Consider the following 18845-nt stretch of genomic DNA (forward strand, 5'->3'; position numbering starts at 1 on the left):
CCACTGCAGCTCCCAGAATTCCAGAGCCTGGCACTGAAATATCTGCCACTGCAACCTCTGGCACTGCAGCATCTGGCACCACAGAGCTCTGTCCATGCCCACACCACCCAGATTTCAGGGCAGGAGGCCGTGCCTTCCTCTCCTGACCTTCTAGACATGGGCCCTTTCCCTGCACTGCCCCAGGGCTCCCATGGCACCTGCACCGGAGTGGGGGGGTGGGAACTGTGGTGGACACAGTGCTGAAGGCACTGATTCGGGGAAACAGGAGTCAAGACCTTGTCCTGGTGTTGCAACCAAACCCTTGCACCTGTGCTTGCCTTCTCCCCGCACACCTTGTCTCCTGGGCTAGGGGAGAGTTGCTTTTATGACCCTTTCTTGGGCAATGGAGCTGGGAGGGAGGTGTTTTGGATGAAGATTCACCCAGGATTTGGAAGAGACCAGACCTCTGAACCCCAGCAGTCAGCACAGAGGGCTGGGTGTGTGTTGCCTTGTGCAAGGAGAAGGGGGATGGAGAGGGGACAGGCAAAGGAGGAAACATTACTTAAAGAGCTCTGATTTTTTTTCTCCCTAAAATGTAGCAGAGGCATTCCCTGAATCCCATCTCTTGCACTGGGGTCAGTTTGGACCCTTATATCACAAATAAGGCAGTGATCTGGTGGCTTTCCCACTAAATCTTGACTCACTCCTCAGACTGGAGTCCCTGTTCTGTGCCTACGTCAGGACAGGAAAGTGGCTTTGTGCCAGTGGCTCCTGTCAACACCAGCCAGGAACCTCAATGTGACTTTCCTCTTCCCAAACACAGCTATCACCAGCACAGGGACAGGAGATAAGAGCTTACTAAGTGTGTTTGCAAGATGAACTCTGGGGAAAAAAAGGTCCGTGGCTGGTTTGGGACTGGCAGGGCTTGGGTTGGCCAGGGATGGACTTATGGGACACTTGGCTCGTGACCTGCTGGGACAATATTATTCACCCACATCATATTGTCAGAGTGAAGCAGTTCTGGTTTCATTTGTTGTTTGCTCCAAGTATCACATCACATTTGTGTACTCAGCCTGTCACAAGGTCTCAGTGGACTTAGTGAGGTCAGACTTCACATTTCTGAGCATCATCCACTCCAGCCAACACACTGCAGGAATGGGCTTCCTGAAAAGCTTGTGACATGGGCCCTGCACTTGGAGCTCTTCCCCCTGACCTTGCCCTTTATTTAGATGCCCACAGTGGAACAGAAATCTGGAAAAACCTGGTCCCTGAAATGCAGCAAGTGACTGGCACTCTGCTTTTCCCTCCATACTCACTGCTCCGGGGTCCAGCCCCAGCTGCAGGATTTAAACCAGCTCTGCAGCTTGCTGTGGTCTTATCCCATGGACACCAGGACAGCTGGCTTTGCCTTTTGTTCAAGGAGCAGTCACACAGCTCGTTCTCTTTAATTCCAAAATCTCAGAGGTTTAGCCTGCTGTTTGATCTAGGGCAAGGCCAGTGATAAGCCAAGTCAAGAACTTGACTCTGTCCGAGACGCTGACATCATTAGCCTGTTTGTTTAAGATGGAATTTAATCATGGGGATATTTTTCCCTCTATACTTGCTTTGTTTATTATTTTCCCTGATTGCCAGCACTTTCTCTCAGCGGGGGAAATTCATTAAAGAGCTGGGATCTAATTGGCTGGTTGGGTCTGTCCGATGGCAGACACGCTGTTCAGCAAGGGATGGAGCTGGGAAATACAGCTCAGGGAGACTTCTTGCACCAAAACCTCGGGTGGGTTTATCACCCCCGAGAAGCTGTTGCTGAGTCTGGACCTGGGCAACAAAATATTCCCGAGGGAGAACTGGAAATTCAGAGCAGAGCTGTGGGGCTGGGAGATGGGCTGGGAACCTGCTCAGCCATGGGATGGGGAGGCAGGGACAAGACATGCAGAGAGATGTGGGAAAGCTGAATGACTGTTCATCAGAGAGGCTTTTGGCTTGAGTGTAGGGGCTGGGAAGATCCTAGGACACTGCTTAGTCTCAGCCTGCACCGATCCTCCAAAGGTAAAGCTTGTCATGGCCCTTAGAAAGGTATCCCTGGGTGAAAGGAGCAGCAGGGATGCCAGTGTGAGCATGCCTGCAGAGGGCACTGGATCAGGCACCTGGCACTGCAGGAAGAGGGATGTGCCTCCTCCTTCCCGGAGCTGTCCCTCCAGAGCCATAGGCTGGGATCCCTCCTGAGCCCCGTGGGTGCAGATCAGAGCCTGGAATCAGAAACACCCCGTTGCTGGAGCTGTTTTACAGCAAAGTGCACTTGATTGCCCCTGTGATGTCTAAAGGAGTGGGGTTGATGACCTCCCTTTTTCTAAAACCCATTAGCTCTCATTTGCATAATGATTCTGTTGACCTAAATCCTCCCCAAAGTTTCGGCTGCCTGCATCATACTTTCCTCCCTGCCCGGGTCTGCTGGGCCACTCTGCTACACAGTGCTCGTGTCTCCCAGCTCTGAGACAGCTGCTCATCAGCAAGGACTGGCATCAGTCCCATGGATGGACACTTTGCTCATCCAGGTTCCACAGAACTCGGTGTCAAGGGGAGCACTGAGTTCAGCAGTGCAAGGGAGAGGAGGTTCTGGTACATTCAGATCACTCCTCAAGCTCTCAGCAACCTGGATGTTGTTTCTTGATACATTCTCCCGCCTGAATCACAAGCTTTTTCCACCCCCTCTTCTCCTCCTGTGTTGGGCAATGACCCACTTAGATACAGGCCAAACCACAAATAATTACCAAGATCCTTGTTTTATATCTGACCACTTCCTCCCTCCCCTCCCAGCCTGGCCAGTTTGGGATGATTCTCCCCTCTTCCCAGGCATGGCTGGTAATAGTAAAATAAGGGTTCTGTTGAGTTCATCATCTCTCTGGTGAGACCCAGATACGGGGCAGGACTAGTCTGCCCAGATGTTTTGGCATCTTCATCACTGAAATGAATTAGCAACAGTTATCTCTCTGCACATCACTTCCTAGAGTAAACCAAGGACTCATCCACGGCCTCTCACGGTGGGAGAGGATTGGGAAGGCTGTGGAATGCTGATGGGACTGGGCAGTGTGGCAGGAACACCTTGGATGGAAACAGCCTTTGATTGTGGTGCCAGAATCGCCCACTGCAAACCATGCCAGGGCTGCCCAGCCTTGCAAAGTCTTGCCAACCCCCCTGATGGTGAAACTGAGGCATGAGAAAGGTCAAGTGACTCGCCCCAGGCAAAAAGGCAGATGCTGGCAGAGCCAAGATTAACATCCCTGCTCGCCTGCCAGGCAATCCAGGACCGGCTGGATCCCTTTTGCACGGCATCACTCATTAACATCAACTTCCAAAGAGCTGCTAAAACCCCTTGTGCCAGGCAATCCAGGATGGCTCTGTCCCCTTTGCATGGCATCACTCATTAGCATCACCTCCCAGGAGCTGGTAAAGCTCCCTGTGCAGGAGCAGCAGCCCCTGGAGCTGGGAGAAGCCACTCCCAGGACCTGCCTCTGCGCCACGGGGAAACTATTTAGGGTGGAGAAGTTCGGGGAGGGCTCCCAGACGCTGGAGGTGTCCGGTCTGTTATACTGCAGGTGGGGCCAGCTCCACTCACATTCTTGGCTTTGCTTTTTTTCTCCTTTTTTTTTTTTTTTCTGGGAAAAACTTCAATGACCCAGAGATGAGCCACGCCAGGCCTCGCTATGTCGTGGAACGCCCCGCGTACTCCGTCAGCCTCTTCGACGAGGAGTTCGAGAAGAAAGCCAGAACTTACCCCGTTGGGGAAAAACTGAGAAGCCTTTTCAGGTAACAGAGAATGCTACAGCTGGGGTAAACATAGATTTAGTCTGGAGTTGGGGTATAATTCAGATTTGGGGATCTAGGTCCCATTTTTATCCCGGGAAGCCTTCTCCGTGGTCTTTAGGGTTTTGATGGATGGAAGGGCATGGGAGAAATGCAAATTGTACTGAAGCAAGTGAATCTGGTGGCTCTTTTCACTGTTGGGTTGGAAGGCAAATCAGCAGAAGAGTTTGCACTAAGTGCATTTGGGATTTGGGGTTCTGTTTCCCGAGGGGTTTTTTTGAGTAGTGAAAAGAGGACAATTGGTGATGTGGGTATTGGGGTGTGGATTATTTTTTTAAGATTTTCATCTGTATTTTCCTCTTATCAGCTTCCTGATCAAAACCAATACCAACTTAAAGAAAGGTTTATAATCATGCAAATAAAGATGAATAACCCTGCTGATGCATTTCCTGGAAATCTATCTTCCTTCCTTGGAAAAAAGGAAGGCAGTAATACAGGAGAGAGTAAACATGCACATTAGCAAGAAGAAATGTGAGATGTTGCATGTGTCAATCCAGAAACAATCTTCTTTTTTCAGACACGCTTGGAGGATTTTTTGTGACCAAGCACTTGAAAAAGTCCATCTTTGGCTCTGTGCAACTGTCCCATGAATCTCTGAGCTGTGTTTCCTCCCCACAGCTCACCTATCCCCCTAAATCCTTCATTCTTTGCAGGTTCCAGCTGTGGCAGCATTGGGGACCTCTCACTATATGAGGGAGGTCCCCATAATAACCCTCCACTGTGTGTACAGCTAATTAACCACGAGAATCTTGGCCTTGTAGGGAAGGGAAGTGCCCCAAACTCTGGGCTCAGAATTTGGTGAGGGAGAAAGGTTGAGACAGTGCTGGGAAGATCCTTCCTTGCTCACTTCCCAGCTCCCTTGCTTCCTCCCTTCTTTACTTATCTACTTTTATTTTTTATATCTCCTTTAGGTGTTCGGCTTCCAGATTCAAACTCACCCTCTTTCGCCTGTTCCCGATACTCGTGTGGCTTCCCAAGTATAAAATTAAGGACTATATTTTGCCTGATGTCCTCGGTGGGCTCAGTGCAGGGACGATTCAAGTGCCACAAGGTGAGATGTGATGACTGTCTGGGTCTCCAAAAGGACCAGTTTGCCAGTTCAAGGTCTGCAGACGATGCTGATGCCCATTTTGGGGGGGTTACCTGCCTCTCCTGCTGACATGTATAAACCCAAACTCTACCTCCAACCTGGTTGTTCCTATATTTCTTTGCAGTGCCCATTTCCCTTGTGTTTTCCAGGGATGGCCTTCGCTCTCCTGGCCAATCTGCCTCCTGTCAATGGGCTCTACTCCTCCTTCTTCCCCTTGGTAACATACTTCTTCCTTGGGGGAATCCATCAGATGGTCCCAGGTAAGAGTCTGCAGAGCAACTGTCTGCACAAAACAGTTAAACACTGGCTGGGAATACTCAGCGTGTCCCAGAATGGGGATGTTTGCTCTGTCAGGGGTTTGTGGGATCCCTGATTCTGGCTGCACAGCAGGATCTGACCCCACTGAACCGTGTCCACATCCCTCTGTGGGGCTGGTGACGGGCTGGGTGACTCGGCCTGCACAGCCCAACCTGCCCCAGCGCCTTCCAGGACAGGATGCTCCCTAGAGAGAGCTCCTGACCTCACTGTCTCGTGCTGCAGGTACCTTTGCTGTCATCAGCATTATTGTTGGCAACATCTGCAATGAGTTGGCTCCGGAGTCGGATTTCCAGTACTTCAACCACACCACCAATGAGACCAGTGTGAACACCACGGCCCTGGAGGCGGCCAGGCTGCAGATCTCTGCCACCTTAGCCTGCCTGACAGCCATCATCCAGGTAAGGACTTGCTGCACCACCTCTGCTGCATCCTCTGACCCGCGGGGAGTCAGCCAAGCTCTCCCTGGAGCAGGGGTGGTGGCAGCAGATGCTGGAAGAGGCCCCACTTCTCAGCGGGATGCCTCAAAATAGAGATTTGGGGGGATCCCACCCCTGCTTTGGTCTCAGTGTGAAATTCTCCACACGGTGAGGGCAGGATGGCAGCCAGTGGTGGCACCCTGCAGCTCTCCCCTCCCCATCCCTGCTCCAGGACAGCCCAGCCTGTGGCTGTGTGGGAGGGAACAGCCTGTCTGACACCTCTGCAGCCGTTCAGTCCAGCTGGGTCCCTCCGAAATCCCCCGGACATTGTGCCAAGCTTTGGGAAGAGGCTGTTCCTAAGAGTCCCTGCTGTCCCCGCAGCCAGAGGTGGCCCAGCCCTGTCCTGGATGCAGGAGCTCCGCCTGCCAAGGGGTCACTGCCTGGAGCTGCTGTCCCTGTGCCACCCCAGGGGGGATCATCCCCCCCAAAGCCCTGTGGGGCAGCTGAGCCGGGGGGGATCTGTCCCCCTCCAGGGGGGAGGATCTGTCCATCCAATAACCTGCAAGGAAACACCCGTGGGAGATGCTCCGTCCTCCTCCTCCTCTGTCCACACTGGTGCCAAAGGGACACTTGGGGCTGTCACGGTTCTGATGGCACCTTGTCCATCCCACCCTCTAGCTGTGCCTGGGATTTGTGCAGTTTGGCTTTGTTGCCATCTACCTCTCCGAGTCCTTCATCAGGGGCTTCATGACGGCGGCGGGGCTGCAGATCCTCATCTCCGTGCTCAAGTACGTCTTCGGCTTGACAGTCCCGTCTTACACCGGGCCCTTAGCTATCGTCTACGTAAGTGGGTGCTCTGGGCAGACACCTTCCACCACCCCTCAGGCATCACTGAGACCCCCCCTGAGGGAAAAGGGGGGCTTGGAGAGAAGGGAAGGGCGGAGGGAAGGGGAATACCTCCACCAGCCCTGCCCCACACACCCTGCTGAGCCCCTGGCTGAGAGTTTCCAATAAGAAATCATTAAATGGGACTGGGATTTGGGGAGAATATGAACTGTGTTGCTTTGCATTTACAATTGTTAGCAAAAGAAACCTCCCCTATGAGCAGGTTTGCCCATTCCCTGGATTTCCTGTGTCTTCCATGGATGCATGCTCCACTGATGCAGGCAGAACTTCATTTAACCACCAGCACAGGCCCAGGGCTGGTGGCTGATCCCTCAGAGAAGTTTCCAGCACTTCTCTCATCCCATGTCATCCCATCTCATCTCCCCTCCCATCTCAGGGTGTTTGCAGTGATTATGGTGACAAGTGCTCTCCGCTGTGCTGCCCGTGTTGCCCAGAGTCTCTGGTTCCCCGTGACACCTTCTCCTCTTCTCTCCCCTTCAGACATTCATTGACATTTGTAAAGGTCTGCCCAAAACCAACCTGGCCTCCCTGGTCTATGCCTTGGTCAGTGCTGTGCTCCTGATCATTGTCAAGGAGCTCAACCTCAAGTACATGAAGAAGATCCGGATGCCCATCCCCATGGAGATCATCATTGTAAGTGACACCCAGGCTGTCCCTCTGTCCCTCCCCTCCCAGCCCTGGGTCAAGGCTGGTCACAGCAGACCCATCATGTAGAGTGTCTACACAGTGAATGTGACGTGGCTTGGGGTCAGAAATTGGGCCATCCTCATGCAGGACACCTCTGACTCCCAGCTCATCCCTGTTAGGCTGCACCTGCATCCTGGGGATGGGGAACACAACTCCTGCTGGGACTGTTCTCTCCTCTCCTCGCCCAAATTTGGTGCTGATTTTATTCTGCCAGCCCCAGGAGCACAGCAGGATTAGTGCTCTGAGCCAGCTCAGCTCTTCCTGCTCACTCACTGCTCTTTATTCTCTTTATTGCCTTTCAGGTAATAGTTGCAACTGCAATCTCTGGCAGCTTTAACATGCCTGAGAAGTACGGCATGTCAATCGTGGGGAAGATCAGCATGGGGTAAGTGCCTGTGCAGCTCTGACTCACCTTCCAGACAGTTTTCCTTCCTCCTCCTCCTCCTCCTGCAACCTGGAAAACACCTCACTCTTCCCTGCTGTGCGACAGTCCCCTTCCAGGACTGTCAGGGCAGCACTGTTACACAACCCCCACCACCCACCTGAGCCGTGCACAGCGCAGACATGGGTTATGTCACTCCTGAGCACACCAGCTCCTCACCCACCCCGCTGGCCCACAGACACTCACGTCACAACTCTGCTCCGAGCGCAGGTTCCCAGAGCCCACCCTGCCCCTGGTGAGCAAGTGGAAGGACATGGTGGGCACGGCCTTCTCGCTGGCCATCGTGGGCTACGTGATCAACCTGGCCATGGGCAGGACTCTGGCAGCCAAGCACGGCTACGACGTGGATCCCAACCAGGTAACGCTTGGGTTGGGAGGTGCAGGCAGGGACTGCTGCTCTGGCTCTCAGGCGTGAAGGGAAAACCTCCCGGCGTGAACGGGAGAAGAGCTCGGACGTGCTCGGCTCCAACCAGACGAGCTGCTCCCCCTCGCTGGCAGGCTCAGGTGGCACAGTGCCATGTGGGGGGCAAAAGGACACGGCAGACACATCTCCAATGGGCTGCAGAGAGCCTGGACGAGGGAAGGGAGCCTCAGGCTGAGCTCTGCTGCCTTGCTCTCCCTCCAGACCCTACAGACGGCCTTTTTGGCACATGTATTTCTCAGCAAGCAGAGAAAGACCTGGATTCCTGGTGTGTCACCCAGATACTGTGGGAGGCAGGACATTAAATAATCCTCTTTTGTCATCACTGGCACAGTGGCAGCTTTCAATAACAGCCACACATACCACATGGAGCCCTGCCCTTAGTGTGTCAACAGATGACAACGTGTTTATGTGGAATTGTGCTTCCAGGTTTCCCGGCTATACCGGAACCCATCCCAGCTCTTACTGAAAGGAAAGGGTCTGGGATACACTGCAGGGAACCCAGGGCCCTTCCCTGGCCACACAGACCCCAGACTCAGGCACCTGCTCTCCTGGCTGCTCACACATATTGGCAGGACAGGCAGCTGTTCTTTGTGATGACCATATTCCACATCTCCGCAGGAAATGCTGGCCCTGGGCTGCAGCAATTTCTTTGGATCCTTCTTCAAAATCCACGTGATCTGCTGTGCTCTCTCTGTCACCCTCGCCGTGGATGGGGCAGGAGCAAAATCCCAAGTTAGTACCTCCTCCTCCTCCTCTCTTCCCTACATGACCCTCCTTGAGCACAAACCCTTGAGCTGCCACGTGCTGTGCCAGCCTGACGTGGCTCTGCAGGTCTGGAGAAGCTTCACATTCGAGTTCTCCACGTTGTTGTCGCTAAAGGAGAATTTCCTCCCTCTCCAACCCCATTTTGTTCCCTGGGTGGTTCTTTGGATTGGTCACAGATGTAGAGCTGTCAATCTGCATTCCCAGTCTGGCTCTCAGAGCTACCAGTGAGGGAAGTTTGTGGTTATCCGTGAGATCTGCAAAATCCTGCCTGTTTTCAGAGGCAATCATCTGCTCACATAAAGTACTGCAGTGACCAGTTGTGCCTTTGGCTGCAGCAGCAGGAGGAGAAAGACCCCTGGGGAGTTTGGGAAGACCCTGCTGTTTGCTGAAGTGATTTCTCTCCTCTCTGCAGATGGCAAGTTTCTTTGTGGCCTTGGTGGTTATGGTGACCATGTTGTCTCTGGGAATCTACCTGGAACCTCTTCCAAAGGTAACACAAACATCTGTGCAAGCAGCGCGGCCGTTGCGACACGGGCTCCACACACCCAAGAGAAGTCTGGCTCCAAAAAAACCCTCATGCAAAAACTGCTGCATGGGAGGGGGTTTGTTCCTGGCCTGGGGACCTGCCTGCACTGAGCCTCTGGAAGCAAGAATCACAGAATCATAGAATGGATGGGGTTGGAAGGGACCTTAAAGCTCATCCCGCTCCACCCCCTGCCATGGGCAGGGACACCTTCCACCAGCCCAGGTTGCTCCAAACCCTGTCCAACCTGGCCTTGGGCACTTCCAGGGATGGAGCAGCTTCTCTGGGCAGATATAAGTCTAAACAATAGTCTAAATTACAGCCAGAGAATAGTCTAAAATACTCTGCTTAGATTCAGGCAAGATCTTTGTGAGCATCACCCTTTCCCGTTTCCCTGTGGGATCTGGACCAAGGAAGGCAGATGCTGCAGAAAGCATCTGCTGCCAAACATGGCACATCCACATCCTGGCTGACACCATCTCCTCTCCTCCACAGTCTGTCCTGGGAGCCCTCATTGCAGTGAACCTGAAAAACTCCCTCAAGCAGCTGGCTGATCCCTTCTACCTGTGGAAGAAGAGCAAGCTGGACTGTGTGAGTGCCTGGGGTGGTGGAAGGCATCACCTGCCTCACCTGGCAGCCCAGCCCAGGGCTGTGTGGGGCCTGGGCAGGACCAGCAAGTTTTGGGGGGCATTTAGGGTTGTGAATCCCTTGCAGGAGGTGGGTTTTGCTCTCTCGGTGTGATGGTACTTCCAACCCCTCACCAACGAGGTCCTGGAGCCTGTCCTGGCCAGCTGAGCACCCTGGTGCTCAGAGCACATATCAGAGAGGCCTGAACTATTACCTGCTGTGTTTAAATGCCAATCAACTGCGGGAGCCTGTTTGCCCAGAACTAGCCAAACCGGCCCTGCTCAATATCTGGGAGTCATGACTTAAAAACTCACACAATAGCCCTCCAGGGTGAGGAGAGCCCTTCACAGTGATAAGGACTCCAGGCACTGGTTGATGTATAAACCCAGGCAGGGGGTGCGGGGGAGTGAGAACGGAATTTGGAAATGTCTGACATAAAAAGACAGTGTTTGAACAGGACTCCCACGGCTGAGTGCTGTGTGTGGACACTGAGCCAATATCCTGTCAGGTCCCGACAAACCACCTTATCGGAGGAATCAGGAGTCCAGAGGGGCTGACCTGAGTCTTTTAAGAGCTTTCCCAAAATATTGTTCAAACAAGTGCTGGAGGAGGGATGGGTTGGCAATTTGAGCGCATCCCTGAGTGGGTTCTGCTGATGCTGGTGGGTGGGATGGAAGGTCTGTCGGCTCTGGCAGTTCATGTGAGGGCAGTGAAGTTACTGCCCTTTACCAGAGCTCACACAGGGGAGCACAGACCGACCCCATGGGCTTAGAGATCCCTGGGCAGACCCCTGAGGGGATGGTGGACTGAGTGGAGGTGCTTGGTGCTGCCTGGAGATTGGTGCAGGGAGAGCAGAGACCAGGCAGATGCCAATGGAGTGAATGGGATTCCCCTGACCTTAATCTCCTTGGAATTTGAACTAGATTCAGTGTCCTGTCCCAAAATGGGGAACACTGATTCTGGGTGTTGTCAGGCCACTGGTGTTCATCACCTTAAGGCTGGTTGTGTTTCAGGACAGCTAACTCCACAGATAGAGCCCAGCACGAAGCCTGGATGGTGGGAAACCCTTCCCTGCCATTTACATACACAATCCATATAAATGGGGAGGCTGAAGTCATCAGTTACTCTGACTTGTCCAAGGTCAAAGTCAGGTTTCATTAGTCTTGAGGATGGGATTAAAATAACCTGATAATGATTCTCAGAGGGCAAGTTTATGAGCTGAGGCAGGACTAATTTCAAGTGGAAGGAGCTGCTCAAGCTCTAATGTATAAAAATGACAGATGTCAGAGCTCTGAGCTGGAGGTGAAGCAGGTTTTGGGGTGCTCTGTCATACTTTGCCATCAAACCTGCTCTGTGGCTGGGCCATTTATAGCAGGTGCTCAGGAGGTTTTCAGGGAGATGCTGATTCCTTCTGAAATGCTCTGACTGCCAGCAGCAGCTTCTTGGGGCTGAGAGCAGATGGTGTGTTCTGCAGGAGCCTTTCCTGGGCTAGCCAGGCTGATACTTTTTCGGATGGAACGAGCGGTGTGTTCGTGCAGCAGTGAAAAAACGTACTGGCTGCTTTTACGCCTGAGAAACTGGGGCTCCTGGCAAACTTCCCAGGAAAAAAACGGAGAATTCAGGTTCTGGTGGATTCAAGTCTTGGTCTATTGATCCCACGTGGTTTTGGGAGTCTGGGATATCAGCACAGGGCGGTTTTCCATCCATCCCTGGCAGAGTGAAATGATCTGTCGTGCTCTTCTCTCCCTGCAGTTGGTGTGGCTGGTGAGCTTCCTCTCCGCTTTCTTCCTGAGCCTTCCCTACGGAGTCGCGGTGGGCGTGGGATTTTCCGTGCTGGTCGTGGTCTTCCATACCCAGTTGTGAGTACCAGAGACAGCAAAACCTCCCAGGGGCAGAACACAGGGTTTTATAACCGACCTCTGGCCCGTGTCTCGAAGGAACGCGCGGCAGGAGCCCGGGGGAGTGCAGGTGTCCTCCCCGGAATGCGCAAACAGGAATGGCAGGCGCTAATTTACTGCCTGCATTCCCGCTCCCGTGCACATCCCAAGGCGAGGGGAAGTCTCGGGGTATTTGCTGCAGCATGAAAATCACCCTGCACAGCTCCCAGCAGAAAGTCCTGCCCATCAAAGGAGCGAGCCCTGTGCGTGTGCAGAGGCCGGCGGGAAGTTTTCACACCCTTTTTAATCCATCAAAGCCCCTTTATTAACATTTCCCAGTCTGGGATCTCAAACTGCTGAGTCTTTTTTTTTTTTCCCCCCCTGTGGACTCTGCAGGGATGAAATGAAAGTATTCTCATAAAGCAAATTTTCAAATCCTAGTGTGGAATGTGAATCAAAGCAGTTTTCTTCCCCTGCACCGTTCACTCTAATGCTGATCCTTCTTTCCTGCAGCCGGAATGGCTCTGCCCTGGGCCAAGTGACTTCCACTGACATCTACAAGAATCCCAAATCCTACAACAAGGTAAGGTGAAGATAAAGTATCCCTAGGGAAAGTGCTGTTCCTTGTTTGCCCCTAGTACCCAGGCCTGGTCTGAGCTCTTGTCTCTGTTGCAGGTACACGACGTTAACGGGATTAAAATTGTGACCTATTGCTCACCTCTGTATTTTGCCAACTCAGAGATATTCCGTGAGAAGGTCATAGCCAAGGTGAGTGATGCCCTGACAAATTTCTGCCTGCAGCCAATCCCAAATGGCCCTTGCTCTTTCCTGGATTGCTGCATGGAGATAATTAAGCCGTGGATGATCGTGACAGATGGTCACATCCATCCTTTACTCCTCCATCCTCTTCTCCCTGAGCTTCAGGACTGTTTGTAGAGCTCATTTGAGAGGTTATTCCTGAATCCTGGAAGGTATCCTCCTCCAAGCTCTACCATAACAGGGGCATCCTGCTACTGCAAGTCTCTCCTCCCTGCATGTGCAGGTACCCTGAGCTGCTGAAGATGTTTGGTTGCCATCAGGATCATCTCACCCTGGTGTACAGCTGGTGCCACAGACTGGGAAATACCAGGAAAGACCCTGACTATGGGTCTGAACAGGCTTTTTCAAAGAAAACTCTTTCTTTCCAACAGACTGGGGTGGATCCTGGGAAAGTGTACTTGGCCAGGAAGAAGTACCTGAAAAGGCAGGAGAAGGGGACAGCACAGCCACCAACGAAGCTCCCGAAATTCTTATTGAAGCAGAACAAGGTAACTCAGGTCAGGTTCCCCACCAAACAGCTCCCCTTGACATAGGATTTTCTGCATTCTCTTCCTGGCCACATTCACCACCTCTCACCTCCTTTCCTCCCCGCCCACATCTCCACTCCTCCCAGCAGCCAAAACCTTAGGATGCAGGAGGACTGGGAATGCCTGGGAGCAAGAAAGCCACAGAGATAGCTACAATGGAAACATGGTGAACAATCTGGTAGAAACCAGGCTTGTCATCCTTCTCTGATGATGCACCTGTGTCAGCATTTCAGTTCCAAAGTGCCCTTTTGGAGCCCATTTTCCAGTCACCCCAGCCCCACTTGGCTTGCAGTGCTGAGCAGTTTTGAAGCTCGTGGAGATGAATCATGCCAAATTAATCTAACGAACTCCAGCCCCAAGGGACACTCAGTCTAGGACCAGGTTGGAGTCATCCCAGATTAAAACACCTCATGCCAGTGGATACAGGCACATTCACCTGTCACCTCTCAGCCTGTGCTGGCAGCTGTGCCCTGCCCTGACTCTGCATTTCTGCTTCGCTGCAGACCTTGTCTTTGCAAGAGCTCCAGAAGGACTTTGAAAGCACCTCTCCGACAGACACCAACAACAACCAGACGACTGCCAACGGCGCCAGCATCTCCTACGTCACCTTCCGTCCCCCTGCCAACGGTGCCGGGCAGGGGCAGAGCTCCAGGGACCTGGGCAGCACCACCACCCTGCAGGGAAGCACCTTCAGTGTCATGCCCAGGGCAGATGTTGACCCTGTGCTGACAGCACCACCCTACATCAGCTTCCACACCATCATCCTGGACATGAGCGGGGTGTGTTTTGTCGACCTCATGGGCACAAAAGCCCTGAGCAAGGTTAGTTCTGCACTACAAACAAAGGCAAGCTGCAGTACCTTTAATTCCTCGGGCATCTCTGATTAGAGGTGTTTACCTGCCTCAATAGGTTTGTGTGCTTTTCTCCTTCAGCATCCCCAGAACATGTAAAGCCCTGATATAAGACTTTATGTGTTAACAAAAGCTGGAGCAGCAATCTTATTAATCCTCTCTCTCCCCTCTCATCCCTTCCAGTTGTGTTCCAGTTACCAGAAGATTGGGATTAAAGTGTTCTTGGCAAATGTGCAGGGTAAGAATCCACAAAGAACACATTTCCACATGATTTTCCCCCATTTCTGTGCTCCTGACAGACAGGAGAACTTTTTTGTGTTCTTTATGCAAACCATGTGAGACATCAGCCTTTTGTTGGACCAAACCAGAACAGAGGAGAGAACAGAAGAAAGGGAAGAGAAACACTGTTCTCTATGTATGAAATCAGTCCTTTCATTTGGGAAGTGACATGGCTGGAACATCTCCAAAAATGAGGAACAAAAGAGATCCCTACCCTCATTTCTGCAGCAAACCTGCTTCTTCCCTGTGCACCCCAGCCTTGTCTCAGCCACATACACCCTCAAAGGCTTTTCCTCCTTTGCTTTCCTCCCTGTTCACGTGCCTTTTCCTCTCTCCAGCCCAGGTGTACAATGACATCAGCACAGGTGGAGTCTTTGAGGAAGGAGGCCTGGACCGAAGTCACATCTTCCTGACCATCCACGATGCTGTTTTGTTTGCACAGGCAAATAGCAAAGAAGTTCTCCACCCACCCATCTTGGAAGAGGTAAATTTGCTCCACAGGCTTTCCCAGCTCACTGTTCTTATCAGGTTTACAGGTTGCATCAGCACAGAGGAAGAATAACACAAATTGCTACTGCAACTGATAAAGCCTCCTGTTTATCTCAAGTGGCAAATGTCTAAATCCAACAAAATATTTCATCTCCTAGTTGTCGTGTACAGGCCAAGCACCTACTGACTGAATGGATTTCCCTGGAAATTCAGAAGTGTAAATGTCTTATAACAAACCCTTGGCTGAGGGATGAATGTTGTCCCGTCCTGGAGAAGCCAGAAGAGCTGTTCCAGCACTGTGGCCTCAGTTTGGTGCTGGGTGGAGCAGGCAGCTGCACACAGAGGCAGAATTTGGCCCTCAGAAATGAAGGCAAAGCAGGTTCACCCATCCAGGAACGATCCCAGCATCCGTGAACTCCCTCTGGGTTGGGAGGAGAAAAGGCTGAGGCAGGAAGGCAGCACAGTGTCAGACAGGCTCTTTCCCCAAACAGGGGTTGGTTTATTGTGTGGTAATTTAGCTGGAATCAGGGCAGTGGGAGCCAGTTATCTCACAAGAACAAGTTAAGGTATCTCATATCTGGGCAGAGTGATATGTAAATGCCAGCTTAGTCACAGGAGATAAACAAATGGAGCAGGATTCCTTCCATGCCCCTTCTCCTGGGCATTTCCATTGGAGCATGTGTGATGTTTTGAGCCTGGGTTAGTCATTATCTTTATTCCTTTTGACCCTGGTAATTTGTGGATTCAAATCTTCCCTGCACAGAGGCCAAACCAGACAGAGCTCTCCATCTCTGACGAGTCTGTGGATGAAAGCAGTGCAGAGTTCAAGAACCTGGAGGAGGTGAGTTCTAGTGCCAGGGCTCACTTCAGCCACGGGTGTAAGGTGGAAATCAGAAGTCATGTTTGGGATTGATTAGACAGGAACTCCCCTGAGCCATTGCTGGGCAAACTGCAAGTAACTGCAGTGCTTTGAAAAGTTAATTGCAACTATGATTTTAAGTCCCTGTCCTGAGGAGCTCTGGCAGGCACCTGGATGAGCAGCAGGTAGGTTACTCCACAGGGAATCCTTTAATCCATTTTGGGCCACACAGCTCAGGTTCACAGTCACCCCTGTGGTCTCCACACACTGGGGGCAACTTGGAGAATCAGGTTTAGCTCACACCCCAAAAAAAAAGGATCATTGGTCAAGTTTTTCAGCACAGACTTTATTAATGACAAATTGACTTGCACCCACATTTGGGTCTTGAGGGGAGATCTGTTCCAGTGTTGACCTTTGCTATGCTATCCATGCACAGCTGGAGGCAGAGCAACTCCCACCACCAGCTTTCCCTCGTGGAGAAGGGATGGGAAGGGCTGGGGTTTCTGGTGGTGTTTCCCTGTGGGACTGAATGATGCTGAGCTGTGTGGGTGGGTCTGTGCCATGGCACCAGCCCTAACCCTGCCTGTCTTCTGTGCCCTTTAGGAGATGTTTGGAAGCATGTTCCACTCAGAAACCCAGACAGCTCTGTGAGCACAGGGAGGATCAGCGTGTGGGCAAACCCTCCAGAACAGACTCCTCCCTCCAATCCTTTGGTGAAGACCTGGGGATACAACAGGTTTGCAAAGCAAGAGGCCATCACACCTCTTGGACTGACAGATTCCTCCCTCCTTCCTGCTCTGTTTGTAGTGTTCAGAGCAGTGGACTCTGGAGCAGGCAACAGCAACCCAGGGAAGCAGGAACTCAGGAAATGCCATCTCATGGATTAGAGGAGAAGGGAGTTCATTTGAAGGCAGGTGCCTTAACCCAGGGGACGATCAGTCGCCGGTGCCAAGTGCTCTCCTTTGTCTCACACAATCGAACCCTTCTGCCCACGTTGGATTTCGTAATTTGGGCATCCTGCTCCTTTCTTTTCCCCTCCTCCCTCTCTTCCTGATGAAGTGAAATACAAGCAAATATTAAAAGCCTTTTCAGGGGCTTTTGATTCTCGAGCGAAAGCGGCTCTTGCAAAGCGCGGCTTTGCCGGGGAACATCGTTCTAGGATGTGCACTGACCTTCGGGGGGTCTGGAAGTGCAGCCCCCCCCAGTTTCCCCTCCTGTCTGTGTAGCACCACCTCTGCCTCTCCTGTGGCCCCTCTTCCATGACCCCCCTGCTCCCCTCTCTCCGTGACCCAGTGTCCCAGAAACCACTGCCTCAAAAACCAGTGCCTCAAACCAGCACCGTACTTCTGACACCCCAAAGACCTTGGGACTCTCTCTCAGAAGGGCTAATTTCTGAATTATGTGGGTTTTATTTACTAATAGGATGTGCTTTTAATCAGAAATAAGAATCCCTTGTTACATGCATATTGCCCTACCTGCCCAGGGTCCAGTTCAAACCCCCCCTTAAGTTTTTTAAGGGTCTTTTTACTGACCAAACAATACTTCAGAGAAGGCTCTTGGACTGTGAATGGCATGAAAGCATTAATCCCAAGGGAGTTCTGACTCTTCCCATCTTCTTGTTGACTGGAGAAACGAAGAGATTGAATCCAGAACATGGATAAGTGCTTTGGGGAAAGGGGTTTCTCGTTTTGATCACAAATAGGAAATTCAGGGACAGGGAAGGAAGCCCTTCCTGCACATTTTTCATGATGCCATTGATCCAGAGCACTGAAACTGAAATTTGAGTGGATTTTATGCCTGTAACCAGGGAACAGCCCAAGTGACATCCTGGGCTGTGCAGGGCTTCGGGGACAAGCTCTCAAATTGTCACTTGTGCAGCAAGAGAAACCTCTAGTTCAGTATGTGATATTTCCATACTAATTCTCTACTATATTTGACAAATTTCACTAAAATTCACCTCAGACTGATGCTGCCAGGACTATCTACCTCAGGCAAACTCGCCTGCCTCACTGACCCAGAGACAGACCGTGGAGATCTTCATCATTTCTAAAAACCTGACAGACATTCTTTTATATCTGAGTGATGCTTTTAACAACTGCTATTTTAGTTTCCTTTTCTGATGCCTTCCCTTCTTACCCAGTGCTGATGATGTGACAGTAATGACAAGGTGACAATAAAAAACCTGAAAATTCCAAGTGCAAGCCAAGGGTTAAAGGGACCCTTCTTTCTTCAGCCCATTTCAACCTCAAGGATGGCTTTTATGAAAATAAGGTTATAAAAAATTAAGATAAAGACACATACTTGTATGTCTTCAATTGCAACTAAACCAGTTTTTGGTTTGCATTTCAAATCTTCCTACAAAATATTTCCAGCACTGGGATAAAATGCAGGAGTCACCAAACAAACCTGAACAGTAATGGAAGCAAATCTGGGCAGTCTGTTTTCTGCAAAAAAATAAAGAGGGGCCTTAAAATAATGAAAGTAAATTATATTTTAAACTGTTATTTTTATTTTATTACTCTAAGATAATAGAAATATGAGCAAGCTTTAATGTACAGTTTTTGAGTACCTAGACATTATTGAGCTGATTCACCAGCAGACTGCTGAAGGCTTTCTGGGAAGGGAATGTAGGATTTTCCTCCAGCTCCCAGATACCTCATTTTTAAGGAAAATAGAGCTTCATGAACCATCTTAGCTAGACAGCCATTAAAGGAAACAACATCAGGACCCTGCCAGCTTGGTTTTATGCAACATCTCATTAACTAAGTCACCATTTCTCTACCTCAGTTCCTGATTATGTGGTGCAGGAAAGAATAATAAAACCAAAGGAGGGTAGTTTCCAAGAGAAAAAACCCACTAGCTAATGGTTATTCCTTATTTTAATGTCAGACAGCAGTGATTTCTCCAGAACCATGTCTAGCTTGTTCTACAAGGTAAAATCAAGAGATTAAGTCTCTTAAATTATCTTTGAGGGTGATTACTCATGGTCTTTACTTACTGCCTGAGTGCTCCTTTGAAAAAAAGAGCAACAAAGAGGTTGGTGCAGTGGAACAAGAAGCTATCCTAATCAATATTTCTGTATCTCTGAGGTGGCATCACATTAAAA

The 18845-nt window shown here is 51.1% G+C and overlaps 1 protein-coding gene across 1 annotated transcript; it reads left to right on the top strand.

Moving 5' to 3' along the window:
• Positions 1–3643: 3643 nt before the first annotated feature.
• SLC26A9 (solute carrier family 26 member 9) lies at positions 3644–16811 on the top strand. Its single transcript, XM_027695346.1, has 20 exons — positions 3644–3783; positions 4752–4891; positions 5080–5190; positions 5471–5646; positions 6343–6507; positions 7051–7203; positions 7560–7642; positions 7910–8057; positions 8742–8855; positions 9301–9378; positions 9907–10002; positions 11791–11897; positions 12429–12498; positions 12591–12683; positions 13106–13222; positions 13765–14082; positions 14296–14350; positions 14730–14875; positions 15644–15721; positions 16343–16811. Exons 1-20 carry the CDS (start codon positions 3659–3661, stop codon positions 16388–16390), a joined length of 2421 nt encoding a protein of 806 aa, XP_027551147.1. The 5' UTR covers positions 3644–3658; the 3' UTR covers positions 16391–16811.
• Positions 16812–18845: the final 2034 nt, after the last annotated feature.

The sequence above is a fragment of the Neopelma chrysocephalum genome, unplaced genomic scaffold (assembly GCF_003984885.1).
Source record: "Neopelma chrysocephalum unplaced genomic scaffold, ASM398488v2 Primary Assembly neopelma1_100, whole genome shotgun sequence".
In the NCBI taxonomy this organism is placed as follows: domain Eukaryota; kingdom Metazoa; phylum Chordata; class Aves; order Passeriformes; family Pipridae; genus Neopelma; species Neopelma chrysocephalum.